Source organism: Pan troglodytes, chromosome 19, assembly GCF_028858775.2.
Source record: "Pan troglodytes isolate AG18354 chromosome 19, NHGRI_mPanTro3-v2.0_pri, whole genome shotgun sequence".
Taxonomy (NCBI): Eukaryota; Metazoa; Chordata; class Mammalia; order Primates; family Hominidae; genus Pan; species Pan troglodytes.
The window spans coordinates 32,409,691-32,424,030 of record NC_072417.2 but is presented as its reverse complement, the minus strand read 5'-3'; the positions used below and the strand labels follow the sequence as shown (position 1 = coordinate 32,424,030).

Here is a 14,340-nt window from a genome sequence, read left to right as displayed (position 1 = left end):
CCGAGATCGTGCCACTGCACTCCAGCCTGGGTGACAAAGCAAGACTGCATCTCAAAAAAAAAAAAAGCATATTAAAGTCAGGGGGAATTAAGCTACCAGGGTCTACCAGGGAACTGGCCTAAGGCTGGGCTGGGGGCCTGGCAGCCATAGGGGAGACAGAGAGTGTGTCCAAGGAGATGGGCGGGGAGGCTGAGAGGTTGAGAGAGGTAATGGGAGGAGGGAGGCAACCTTTCCTATGGGAGCACCGGCTGCTGCAACAACCCAAGTCAAAATGTTCAGTGGTCCCAATAGGATAGAAGTTCATTTCTTGCTCACCATGTCAAAGTCCTATTTGGATTGGGTGGCTCACTTTTTTTTTTTTTCTGAGACGGAGTCTGGCTCTGTCACCCAGGGTAGAGTGCAGTGGTGTGATCTTAGCTCACTGCAACCTCCGCCTCCTGGGTTCAAGCAATTGTCCTGCCTCAGCCTCCCGAGTAACTGGGACTACAGGCGCGTGCCACCACCCCCGGCTAATCTTTTGTATTTTTAGTAGAGACGGGGTTTCACCATGTTAGCTAGGATGGTCTTGATCTCCTGACCTCGTGGTCTGCCTGCCTTGGCCTCCCAAAGTGCTGGGATTACAGGCGTGAGCCACAGCGCCCGGCCGGGTGGCTCACTTTCAAGCTGACTCAGGGATCCAGGCTTCTTTGATCAAGAACTGTCTTCTCCTCTGCCACACTGGGAGTGGATTCCATTCTGATGGTGAATGGGGAGACAGACTGAGGGAGAGGTGCCTGAAAGTGACACATCACTTCCACTCATGTTCCATCTATGAGAACTAGGCCACCACCACATCGAGATGTGAGAAATGGGGGAATGTAGTCCATGTAAGGGCAGCTGTGTCCCATGAGAGGGGGCCATGCTGACCCCTCCGATATATGGTGACCTCTGCCATGCTCTCACCTCCCATGACCACTGCTTCAGCTTCAGGGAGATGCAGGTAGAGGGTCACATCTGGGAAGCTGTGATCTTGGTCCCCTTTTGGAGTTCCACTTCTAGGAAACCTGGCCCAGTAGAATGCGCTGAGACTTGACCACCTAGATTTTACAGTAGTGCAGAGGGGTGAGGATGAGATGCTGTGAGGGGTTAATACCTCTCTGAGACATATCAGGGCACTGGTCCCCTGGAAGCTCTTCTCCTGGTTTTCAGATCGTTGGGAAGCCTCATCTCTCACCTGGTGGAGACGGCACTGTAGCTTTCTAATACCAAGCAAACCACATAATTGTTCCCTGCTTCTGCCCCAGTCCCTGCAAAATCATTTTATGGAAGACCCTGAAGGCCCATCCATTATGGGAGAAACCTTCCAATGTTCCCCAAAGGGATGGGAAATACAGTTCCTCAGGCATCATCTACCCTGCAGGAGTCTGTGCCTGCCTCCTTCCCCTGGTGTGGAGGCTGAATGCAAACAGAGGTGGTGAAGCACACTAGATGGGGAATTCCTTATTTTCTTTACTTGGAAGAATTTGTAGCCCCTTCATTCAACCAGTCAGGGAAGGCTTCTTGGGGGAGGTAGCATGAGTGACCTGCTCAAAGGGAAACTCTAAGAGATCTTGGGTCAGAGAACTTCAGATGTATCTTTCCCTCTTCAGGCTGGGCAGATTGGGGACAGTTTTCTCTGAGCCATGTTCCTGCCTCCCACAGGTACAGGAAAGGTTCTTGGCTGACGGGAATGACCGGCTGAAGCTGGTGGTGCTGCTCTGCGGGGAGGATGATGATAAGGTGCAGAATGCGGCTGCAGGGGCTCTGGCCATGCTGACAGCAGCACACAAGAAACTGTGCCTCAAGATGACTCAAGTGGTAAGAGCTGGCCCTGGGGATAGGACGGGCTGGGTGGCTCCAGGGAATCTCCCCACCCACAGACCACACTGGATGATCCTCTGGGGAGGCCAACTCCTAAAGAAACCCCTCGCAGCCCCCAGGCTTCTGTTCCTACTGCCTAAGGAGAGGAGGGTTTATTCACTTCAGTGCCTTACATTCATTATTTGGTCTTCCCAAGTGTGCTAGCTCAAACCCTCCCACTGGAGTTTCACCCATTACCTTTAGTGGTGCATATACCTCATTGCTTAAGAACAATAGCAATGCTAACCACTGCCATGGAGCTCCAGAGCTTCCCAAGAGAAGCACGGATGTGGTTGGGATGCCATAAGGAGCTTATGGTTTGGCAAAAAAGCTGCAGATTCTCTTAAGTGGACACAATGACCAGCTCCTATGAGACTGTGGCCATTGCAGCAGGTGTAATGGAAATGATATCTGTATAGTCACAAACGTGGGAGTGCCCAATGAAACTTTCCTTATTTCACCAAACTGAAGAGTTTGTGGGCACACATCTCTCCCCATGGTGAAAAATGTGGACATCTCAATTCAAAGGTGTGCATGTCTGTTTTAAAGGCAGGCTCTTCTAGATAGTCAGTGTAAGGTATGTGTGTATCAGCGGGTGTGTTCTCTAAGTTTCAAGGGGGGTGACGTTGTCCTGGCATCTGGCAAGGGTGTATCTGCTGAATGTAGCTCATCCTGCATGGTCTTTGGACTTCAGCTTCTTTCTCTAAGGCAAGCTTCTCAAAACTGTAATGTGTGTAAGAATCACCTGGGCAACTTGTTAAAACAGTTTCCCAACATGTTCTGATTTAGTAGATTGGGGGTGGGATGCTAACAGCTTGGAGACCACACTTTGAAACCGCTGCCCTAGAGCAGCCTCTGCTGGTGTCACTGGTCACATAACTCTTGTTGCAGGTCCTCACAGGACCCTCTGTGACTCCTTGCACTTACTGAGTGCCAGGTGTTGCCCTAAGTGTTTTACATTTATTAAGTCATTTAATTCTCCCAACCACCGTGTGAGGTGGATATTATTATTGTCATCATCCCTATTTTACAAATGAGGAAACTGAGGTGCAGAAAAGCAACTAGCCCAAGGCCACGCAGGCTGTTAGTTGGGAAGGGATTGGGACGCTTCAGGATTGCCAACCCACTCCTGGCCACTTTGTCGGTCTTCCTTGCGGGGCTCAGACACCTTGGCTGCATTTTTGTTCTGACATGGGGCTTCCTGGGGACTCTGTGAAGCTGCTCAGACTCATCTTTTGTGCCACCCCATGGCCATGTTGGATGCTGGACATCTCTACAGTCTCATGTCATCTGGGCTATGCCCTGGGCTATGCTTCCTGCCCTGGAATCCTATCCTTGTTGAGTTTCTATCACTGCTTCCTTTGACCCTCGGTGACTCATCCCAGGGAGCGATGGGCCCTGGACCCATTATCAGTTACACTTTAGCGTAGAAACTTTCCAGCATAGAACCGTGCCACAGCTAGCTGAGCTTTCATGTTCTTTCCTTGGGATAGGACATTCAGTGCAGTTTACAAAAGTTGGGTTAGATGCTTAAAAGCCAAGAATTTGCCTTTTCTTCCCCCTGTGTCTGTCTACCCATGTGCTTGTGGAAAGTGAGCCCTGCTGACAAATGCCAGGTGAGGGTAACAGGTACAAAGAAGCCCAAGGGAAAACCTTTGCATTGGGTTTTTTTTAAAATTTATTTTTATTTTTATTTTTTTGAGACAGAGTCTTGCTCTTTTGCCCAGGCTGGAGTGCAGTGGTACAATCTTGGCTCACTGCAACTTCCACCTCCTGGGTTCAAGCGATTCTCCTGCCTCAGCCTTCCTAGTGGCTGGGATTACAGGCGTGCACCACCATGCCTGGCTAATTTTTGTATTTTTAGTAGAGAGGGGGTTTCCCCATGTTGGCCAGGCTGGTCTCGAACTCCTGACCTCATGCTCTGCCTGCCTCGGCCTCCCAAAGTGCTGGGATTACAGGCATGAGCCACCGCACCTGGCCTGGGTTGGTGTCTTAAATCATCACGTACTTGCCCTGCATCCACTTCTACTTGTTGAGCACTTACTGTGCTCCAGCCTCCATACTAAGCTCTTTCCATGTATCATCTCATTAAATCACCACAATGTTAGACGTAGGTATAGAAGATGACCCTGAGGCTTACAGAGGTTAAATAACTTAGCTGAGGCCATATGGTTGGTAAGTGGCTAGGCTGGGACCTGAACACTGGCCTTTCTGACTCCACATCCCCATGCTGATGACCATTCTACTCTGCTGCCCCAAGTGTATCTGTTGAATGACACAGGAGTCAAGCCTCCTGGTTCTATTCTTAGCATTATCTCTGTCTCCTGGGATGATCAGAGGAGTCTAGAGTCCTACCTTCCCAAGAATAGAAGTTGGGTTGCTTCACAGCTGGGAATGGAGGAAGAATGGAAGTGAGGATACATTTAAGACTCTTGTGTTGATTCCAGTTAAAGTCAGGGCTGGGGGACAGCATGTCTGCATGCCTGGAGTTGATGTCTCAAAGGGCACCTGGTTTGGCAGAAGCAGACATTGCCCATGTGCCCAGGGTGAGAATCCTCCTTTTGAACACTCTGCATCCCCGTTCTTCTCAGGCTTGCAGTGGGTCTGGCCCTTTGCTTCTTAAGCTGCTTAAGAAATAAATGAATGTGGGAAAATGAATCCTCTACTATTTCCAGATGCGTGACCATAACTAAGTTATGCTGATTCCTTTAGTCCTTTTGTTTTTGTTCATTTTCTGTTGCTATAACAGAATACCTGAGACTAGGTAAAAGAAAAGAGCTTCATTTTGGTTCACAGCTCAGGAGGGTGGGAAGTCCAAGATGAGACAGCGTCATCTGATTTGCTTTTGGTGAAGGTCTTGTGCTGTGTCATAGCATGATTTAGAAGCAGAAGGGGAAGTGTGTGTGTGTGAAAAGGATAAAACACAAGAGGTGGCAATTGGGGCCGTGAGTGGCTCTCATGATTACTAGTCTAGTCCCTTGAGAGCAAGAACTCACTGCTGCAAGAATTAACACATTCCTGTGACAGCAACATTAATTCCTCTTAATGACCTAATTACCTCTTAAAGGACCCACCTCCTAACATTGCCACACCAGGGACCACATTTCCAACACATGAACTCTGGGGACACACTCAAACCTAGCACCTTCCTTACCTTTTTCCCTGCCTCCAGACAACCCAGTGGTTGGAGATCCTCCAGCGGCTTTGCCTGCACGACCAGCTGTCTGTCCAACACCGGGGCCTGGTCATTGCCTACAACCTACTGGCAGCCGATGCTGAGCTGGCCAAGAAGCTGGTGGAGAGTGAGCTGCTGGAGATCCTGACTGTGGTGGGCAAACAGGAGCCAGATGAGAAGAAGGCAGAAGTGGTTCAGACAGCCCGAGAATGTCTCATCAAGTGCATGGATTATGGTTTCATTAAACCAGTGTCTTAGACAGCGACCCTCAGGGATGCTGGGAGTGGTCCTGTACTGTGCAGAGTCCTGGGTTGGGTTCTCCTGGAGAGTCAGGTCATCTAGGGATCATAGCAGTGACAATGAAGTCTCAATATAAAGGAAAGACTTGATTGTTCTCTGAGTTGTGAGTCTTCTCCTTTGTCCTGACAGAGTTTGGATGTTTCACTCTCTCTCTTGTTTCCTGTCTCCTTATATTTGTCATGTTTCAGAAATTCCCAGAATAATTTTCACCCATAATTAGAAATAGGTTGGATCATTCTTTCTGTACCCATTCTGAAGGCCAGGATAATAGGTTGAAGTTCTTTATATTTTGGAAAATGGATTTTGTGGTAAGGTAGGAACTAACGGGTGTGTGCATATAAAGGTTAATGCTGTTGTATTTGGATGCTGATCTGTGCTGTTTTCATGACCTCTCTCCCACACTATTTGAATCAGTCTGTTCAGAACTGTGTGTTTCACCTGCAGTGCTCTGTCCCAGTCCCATGCACATTCCCATCACTTCACTGTGATGGAAATAGAGTTTATGTTCAACAGTGGGGCATGACCTCTGCAATTTGCTTGGGAAAGTCTTCCAAGCAAGATGGACATGATGAATACAAATAAGATCTACTCAAAGTACTTCAAACAAAAAATAAATAATTCATTGGCTCATGTATCTTGGCCACCCAGGGAAGGTCTGACATTGTTAGTTAGATCCAGAGTTTCAAATGTCATCACCATGGATGTGTCTTTTTCTCTCTCTCATTTCCCCTCCCCATATCTTGTCTTTTATTTATTATAGGTTTGTCTCATTCCCTGGCAAGCTCTTTCCCTATGATAGGAAAGAGAGTCCCCAGCAGCCCCAGGCTGACATAGTTGTTATAGTTCATTATGGAAGAGAAGAGAGAAGAGCATTCTCAATAACCTGGCAAAGTTCCCAGGGATAACTCTGATATGTCTATGTCTCGGGTCACATTTCCATCTATGAACCAATCATATTCAGAGGTGGAATGCTAATTGGCCAGGCCTGGGTCATATATACAAGTCTAGGGAAGGAATGAGCTTCATCCCTGTCCAATTGACATGGACTGATTAGGGGTATTAATGGAAGAGGTGTGCCACCACAAAAGAATGTACCCTGGGCAGATCAAAGAACATGTTCTGTATGTCAGGCTTGGCCACAAAAGAATGACACAAGTAATATGCCGTAGATCAGAACCTCTCTGTTAATATTGCCTTTTTAGCATGGTTAAGATAGCTAAGATCTAGTACTGTCACTCCGGTATGTCCCAATTCTACCTACATTTATTGAAGGGTCAACAGTTCTGATCTCAGCATTGGGTAAAGGGTGGGACATTCAGATTTACGGTCCTTGATAAAAACAATTTACAACGTTCTGTTGTGTAATAAATGTAAGTGTACATATGCCTGGGACATCAGCTGGAAAAGGGACAGATTATCAGAGAGTTGCACTGTTGCGGTATGGGCCAAATCCAACATAATACCCGCTGTACCTCTAGAGAACTAAAACCTTAGTTTCTCAGATCTTTTCTGCACTAATGGTCTTTACATACAGCCTACATTTTAACTAACTCTTGCATGGGCTTGTTTCACAGCAGGAAACTACATTCATCATATCCTTATTATGATAGAGAATGACAACATTCAAAAGGGTGTGGTGCTTCTGAAAATATATACAATAAATGGCATGATTTGACCTCTGTCAAATTCTTCTTTCCTTCTTTCCTCATATGTGGGCTTGAGTGGGTGTATTTAGCTCCTTTAAAGAAAACTCTTTCACAGGCAGGGCCACACTCTTACTCGTTTTGATCTCATGAGGTTACATCTGCCAGTGGCGTTCAGGGCCAGTTAGATAAAGTTCATCTTGTTTGGATTGGAGAGACTTTTTTGTTGTTGTTTTTTTTGAGACAGGGTCTTGCTCTGTAACCTAGGCTCAAGTGCAGTGCAGTGGTGCAGTCATGGCTCACCGCAGCCTTGGTCTCCTGGGCTCAAGTGATCTTTCTACTTCAGCCTCCTCAATAGCTGGGACTACAGGCACACACCACCACCCCCAGGTAATTAAAACAATTTTTTTTGTAGAGACAGGGTCTCACTATGTTGCCCAGTCTGGGAGACCACATTCTTTAACATGAATATTTTGTAAATAGTCCAAGAAGATCTAGAGGAAAGCTGAATTCCTTCATCTGATTTTTGCCACTGGGCTGCCTCCCATTGTCTGGCTAAGTCTTCATGGGAGGCCTTTAAGAAAAGCTGTGACAAATGCCTTTGTTTCCCACTGCCTAGGTTACATAAGTAGTTGGCTTTTCCAGCCTAGACTCTTATATCGTTGCTTGTAAGAGGGCCCTTCTTTGCAGATTTCTATTTCTTTTCATCTATGCTTTCAAATAGGCAGATGCTAGCCTGAGATCATCTCTTTATTGAGGTAGTTTGCTCAAAAACAGCAAGGAACAGCCAATACCTGCCAACTTTCTAGGTTTTTCCAACCAATTCTCTTACAGAAAATCTATAAATACCTTAGAGGTACGTTTCTTAGTTTCCCAACATATAATGGGAAAATTCATCATTTATATTATTAACTGAAGTATGTTGTTATCAGAGAACTTGGTCTGTGTCATATTAATCCTTTGCCATTTGAGAAGCATACAGTTTTAAAGTTTATATCTCCAAAAGGATATTTTGTAAAAATTTAACCCCTTTGACTCTTAGTCTTCTCATTTGTGAAAGGTAAATAATAAAGAATTTCTGTTCCTAGTAAGAGTAACTTGTGGCAAAACAATACCATGACATACAAAAATTGAAAAACTGGGCAAAACTTAAACAATCTGTTTAAGGCACCGAGAGCCATTAAGGCAGTGAGACCAACAAAAAGGGAAGCACCAAGGAGGAAGCTTAACTTTTTGGTAAAGTTGATTCCATTTGGGATGTTTGCCAATTTGTTAGCAGAGGTTGTGAGTCACAGAGGTTTAAGTGTCTGAGACACCATTTATTAAACTGTTAAAAGAAGAAATAGAAAATTTGAATAGTATGATACCTATTGGATAAATTGCGTTTGTAATAACAACAACGATGGTAAGGAAAGCCTTCCCACAAAGAAAACTCAGGCCCATTTAGTTTCACTGGTGAATTCTACAGGCATTTAAGAAAGAAACAATGCCATTCTTTTGTTTTCTTTTGTTTTTCGAGACAGGGTCTCACTCTGTCACCCAGGCTGGAGTGCAGTGGCGTGACCATGGCTCACTGCAGCTTCAACCTCCTGGGCTCAAGCGATCCTCCCTCTCAGTCTCCTGAGTAGCTGATATTCACTGTTAGTCCTCCAACTTAATGTTTTTTTCTTTTCCTTTTTAAAAACTTTTTTTTTATAGAAATGGAGATTCACTATGATATTATAGGTGCATGAAGTATTTTTATTTTTTATTTTTTGTAAAGACCAGGCTGGTCTTGAACTCCTGGGCTCAAATAATCCTCTCACTTCAGCCTCGCAAAGCGTTGGGATTACAGGTGTGTGCCACCGCGTCTGGCCAAAACAGTACCAGTCTTATGCAAACCCTTCCAGAGAAGATAAAAGAAAGGACACTTTCAGCTCTTTTTATGAGGATAGCTTGATAGCAAAACTTAACAAAGACATATAGGAAAATTGTAGACCAGTATCTTTCATGACTATAGGTACAAAATCCTTTACTAAATACTAGCACCCCAAATCCACCAATATATAAAAAGATAACACATTAATCAAGTTATGTTTATTCTAAGAATAATAAATTGGTTAATATGAGACTATCAACCAATATAATGTACTACATCAACAGAATAAAGAATAAAATAATATGATTATCTCAATAGACGTAAGAAAAGTTTTTGATAAAATTCAGTAACAATTCATGATAAAACTCTTCAGTAAACTAAAGATAGAAAGAAGCTTCCTTAATGTGATAAAGTTTATCTGTATAAAATCTATAGCCACTGTGATATTTAATTATCCCGAGATTAAGAATGAGATAACAGTACTTGCTATTACCAATTGTATTCAACTTTGTACCGAAGAGCGTAGCTAGTACAAAAAGGCAAGAAAAGGAAACGAAAATCATAAAATTGGCCAAACGTGACAGCTGTTACAATGGCAGGTTACAGGTTAGCCAAGCGGGAGGCAGACATGTGTTTCAGGGGAGGGGAAGGCTATTTCCACCATATGCAAGTGGATGCTGCATTGGACACTGATGGGCAGAACTATCACGCTGGAAAATAATTTTTTATTTTCATGACAGCCTACCATTGAATTTACAATTCTGATATTAATGAAATATCTCTATAAAGGGTTGAAGTGTCTTCCTGCAACAATTGCCAAGGAACAAAATTGTCAATTTATTAATGAAACATGACGTGTGTTGAACAAGACAAGCTGGGTCAAGCATTTGAGGATGCTTTTGAGGCACTGAGGCAACATTCAACTGGAGATCTCTAGTACTCACCAGATTACAAAAATCACCTGGCTTTAATCAATTATTGTCCTCACGTCAAAGGAAATTCCAGCTGCTATGGAGTGTTGCCTACAGAGGAACCTGTCTGTAATTGGAGAACGGTAATCAGCAGTGCTGCAGACTTCTATTTTGAAGGAAACATTCATCAGTCTCTGCAGAACATAACTGAAAACCAGCTGGTACAACCCACTATTCTCCAGCAAAAGTGGGGAAAAGGCAGGAAGAAGCTTAGACTGTTTGAATACCTTCACGAATCCCTGTGTAATCCAGAGATGGCACCTTGTATTCAGTGGGTAGATAAAATCAAAGGCATCTTTCCGTTTGTATCAAAAAACAAAGGAAAACTTGCCGAGCTTTGGCGGAAAAGAAAAGGCCGTTCGAAGACCATGACTTATCAGAAAATGGCCAGGGCACTGAGAAATTATGGAAGAAGTGAGGAAATTACCAAAATCCGGAGGAAGCTGACTTACCAGTTCAGTGAGGCCACTCTCCAAAGACTCTCTCCATCTTATTTCTTGGGGAAAGAGATCTTTCCCCAAGTGTGTTAAACCTGATCAAGAATATCTCAGTTTAAATAACTGGAATGCAAATTATAATTATACATATGCCAATTACCATGAGCTAAATCACCATGATTGCTAAATGTACTCTCATATTTCATGGTTTCCTGGCATTGGAAGTCCCTACAGTTTTAAGGATTTCTCACTCTCTATCTCGTTTTCCCTTCCTCTGAAGGAGTTTAGGATTTTTCTCTTAAAGCAAATACTAAAGAGAAAAAAAACCAAGTAACTTTATTTGCTGCTTTTATCAAAGAGCATGTAATCTATACTAACTCAGTGGGAAATTCTGCCAATGAGCAGCTTTTTTTTTAATACTCTATGAAGATTCAATGAAAAACTTTATTGTTTCAAATGATTAAGTCCATTTGAAAGTATAGACTAAATGTCCTTGCTCTGCTCTTACTATTCTGTCTAATTTTTTTATTTTATTATTTTTTAAAAGAGGTCTCAGCCAAGACAATTTTTAATTTTTATGGATTTAAGAGTACAAGTGCAGTTTTGTTGCATGGATACATTGCGTAGTGGTAAAGCATATTGCATAGCATCCTCATCATCAGAATAGTGAACATTGTACCCAATAGGTAGGATTTCATCCCTCATCCCCCACCCATCCGCCCACCTTTTGGAGCCTCCAGTATCTATTACTCCACTCTGTATGTCCATTGCTAAGCTCCCAACTATACTCATTTTATTTTATTTTAAAAATTGTTTTCTTTTTCTGCATACTTCAATGGATGCAAACTCTTTTCATTTTTTCTTTTCCTTTCACAGTGACTTCATTTTTTTTTTTTTTTTTTTTTTTTGCTGCTAACTCCCAAGCACAACACAATGACTTATGTTTTTAATTTTTTTAAGAGGCAAAGCCTACCTCTGAAGCTCCTTTTTTTTTTTCTTTTCCTACTTCAATAAGCTGGTCTACATTCTTACTCTTCTCTATGCAACCACTTTCTTCTAGATTAACAGTGCTAGTACAGATGATTTGATTTATATATTGATTTCAGCATTTTCTTTTCATGTACTCAGGTGAGGAAAATCACTCTTTTATATCCAATGACTTTACAAAAAATCATTTACAAAGAAGTGACTGCATATGATAAAATATTTGTGCCAAAATAAGTTCATGGCTTTTAAAATGTCATAGAAATGTCTATTCAGGTATCTTTTTTTTTTTTTTTTTTCACATTCAGAGTAATCCTTGTTTGATGTCAATGTCACGTCACCACCCCAAGGGGGGGGGGCACAAGCACAGGGAAAGGAAACCTTTGCCGTGAGGGGAGGGGTGGGGAGGCACGCTTCCCTCCCCCAGCGCAGCTGCTGGCTCTGTCTTTGCCGGAACACTCCAGCCCCAGTGCTCTTCTCTTTGCTGCTGAGTGAAGTCCTCCCTGTGGCCCACGGCCTCCCTGCCTCAGCCCTTTGGATCTGCTCCTCAGACTTTACCCCTTAGTTATGCCCTGATTCCAGGACCCAGCCTGGACTCCACATCCCTTGGTCCCAGGCTGGCCCCAGGTCTTCCAGGTAGTCCCTCTCCACCAAGTCCCCAAGTCACCCTTGACTCTGAGAGGTATCCCTCTCCCACACCAGTTCTTTTCCAGTCACTTCTCTTCCCATGTTTGTCTTCAGTCTTTGCCTTTATTTATCCCTGTCCCTCCCAACCCCCGGGCTCCCAAGTTCTATCTCACTCCTCCACCTTCCCTGTCCTCTCACAGCTGAGGTTCCGGGCTGTAATGATGGCAATGCTACCCAGCACAACCCCTGCCCCCATGATGTCAGAAGGTGCCACAGTCTCATGGAGCATATAATACTGCAGTATAAGGGCCACCACCACCTCGGAATGCAGGACAGCGCACACCAGGGCAGGGTGGGCCTTGGTGACCGCATATCCCACACATGTGAAGGAGACCAAGGCGAGGATCCCCACTGCCCCCACACAACTCCAACTCAGGAGGTCACTGGGCAACACGGGGGTCTGCAGCACAAAGAGGCCTGGCACAGAGCCCAGCAGCCCCACCAAGCCAGATAGGAAGGCCACTGTTGGGAGGCAGGAGGGAAAATGCAGAGAACGATAGACCAGAAGCCCCAGGGACAGCGCCAGGCCTCCCAGGAAAGCCTCCGCATAGCCCAGGGCGGTGTAGACACCCGTGGTCCCCTCCTGTAGTGTCCAGAGTCCAGGTCCCACAATGATGATTAGTCCTAGGATGCAGCCCAACAGTCCACACCAGTCATAGCCACTGAGACCCTGGCTCTCAAGGCAGAGAGTGAGGACGGCGGAGCAGACGGTGGAAGAACCTTTGCGAACAGTGGCAGCGTTGCCAGCGGGTACCACCTGAACCGCACTGTAGGCACATCCAATGCTGAGGATGTTGAGCAGGGCACAGAAGAAGGCCCGGCTTTGGATGTCAGGAGGTCCCAGAAGGGGGTCGCCACGCAGTTTAAGTAGCAGGGCAATAGGGAGGTGGAAGAGGCATCGCCAGATGAGCAGCTCCAGCGAGGGCAGGTTGGAAGCCTGGTAAGCCATACGAGAAAGGGGGCCCACGAAGCCAGCAGGCAGGCCCCCACCCAGCAGGGCCACCAGCAGGCCACTGGTGGCATCAGAGGGCTAGCAGCGCTGGTACCAGCGGAGGCTGGGTGGAGCGGAGGGCGGCGATGGGTGTGTGGAGTCAGGCTGGTTGAAATAGGGGTGACTGCCAGCCATCTTTCCTTGGACTTTCTCCTCTCCTCCTGGCTCAGGGCGCCTGGGCCCCTCAGAGCTCCAGCCATTGTGACCTCATTGGAGTGGGGGTGGGATTCTTCCCTGGAACTCTCCTGAGGTGGTAGCACACCTATTTTCCCGCTGAGTCCAACTCTGCTTCTTTTCTTTCTTTCTTTTTTTGTTTTTTGTTTTTTTTTATTGATCATTCTTGGGTGTTTCTCGCAGAGGGGGATTTGGCAGGGTCATAGGACAATAGTGGAGGGAAGGTCAGCAGATAAACAAGTGAACAAAGGTCTCTGGTTTTCCTAGGCAGAGGACCCTGCGGCCTTCTGCAGTGTTTGTGTCCCTGGGTACTTGAGATTAGGGAGTGGTGATGACTCTTAACGAGCATGCTGCCTTCAAGCATCTGTTTAACAAAGCACATCTTGCACCGCCCTTAATCCATTTAACCCTGAGTGGACACAGCACATGCCCCAGAGAGCACAGGGCTGGGGGCAAGGTCACAGATCAACAGCATCCCAAGGCAGAAGAACCCCTCCCAGTACAGAACAAAATGGAGTCTCCCATGTCTACTTCTTTCTACACAGACACAGCAACAATCTGATTTCTCTATCTTTTCCCCACCTTTCCCCCTTTTCTATTCCACAAAACCGCCACCGTCATCATGGCCCGTTCTCAATGAGCTGTTGGGTACACCTCCCAGACGGGGTGGTGGCCGGGCAGAGGGGCTCCTCACTTCCCAGAAGGGGCAGCCAGGCAGCGGTGCCCCCCACCTCCCGGACGGGGCAGCGGCCGGGCGGGGGCTGACCCCCCACCTCCCTCCCACACGGCGCACTGGCCGGGCGGGGGCTGACCCCCCACCTCCCTCCCGGACCGGGCGGCTGGCCGGGCAGGGGCTGACCCCCCACCTCCCTCCCAGACGGGGCGGCTTGCCCGGCGGGGGCTGACCCCCCACCTCCCTCCTGGACGGGGCGGCTGGCCGGGCGGGGGCTGCCCCCCACCTCCCTCCCGGACGGGGCGGCTGCCAGGCGGAGGGGCTCCTCACTTCTCAGACAGGGCGGCTGCCGGGCAGAGGGGCTCCTCACTTCTCAGATGGGGCGGCCGGGCAGAGACGCTCCTCGCCTCCCAGATGGGGTCGCGGCCAGGCAGAGGCGCTCCCCACATCTCAGACGATGGGCCCCCGGGCAGAGACGCTCCTCACTTCCTAGACGGGATGGCGGCCGGGAAGAGGTGCTCCTCACTTCCTAGATGGGATGGCGGCCGGGAAGAGGTGCTCCTCACTTC

At 46.6% G+C, this 14,340-nt stretch overlaps 1 protein-coding gene and 2 pseudogenes across 2 annotated transcripts in view; 2 read left to right on the top strand and 1 right to left on the bottom strand.

Annotated features, from left to right (window-relative positions):
• UNC45B (unc-45 myosin chaperone B) overlaps positions 1 to 7,028 on the top strand; it is a 40,889-nt gene extending 33,861 nt beyond the window's left edge. For both annotated transcript variants that reach the window (XM_016931992.3, XM_016931993.3), the window contains exons 19-20: positions 1,681 to 1,836; positions 5,051 to 7,028. In XM_016931992.3, coding sequence (XP_016787481.1) covers positions 1,681 to 1,836; positions 5,051 to 5,311 — 417 coding nt within the window. In that variant the 3' untranslated portion in view covers positions 5,312 to 7,028. The remainder of the gene's footprint in view (positions 1 to 1,680; positions 1,837 to 5,050) is intronic.
• A 2,585-nt stretch (positions 7,029 to 9,613) lies between these two features.
• On the top strand, positions 9,614 to 10,539 carry LOC134808868 (transcription factor Spi-C-like; annotated as a pseudogene).
• Positions 12,043 to 13,059, bottom strand: AMAC1 (solute carrier family 35 member G5 pseudogene; annotated as a pseudogene).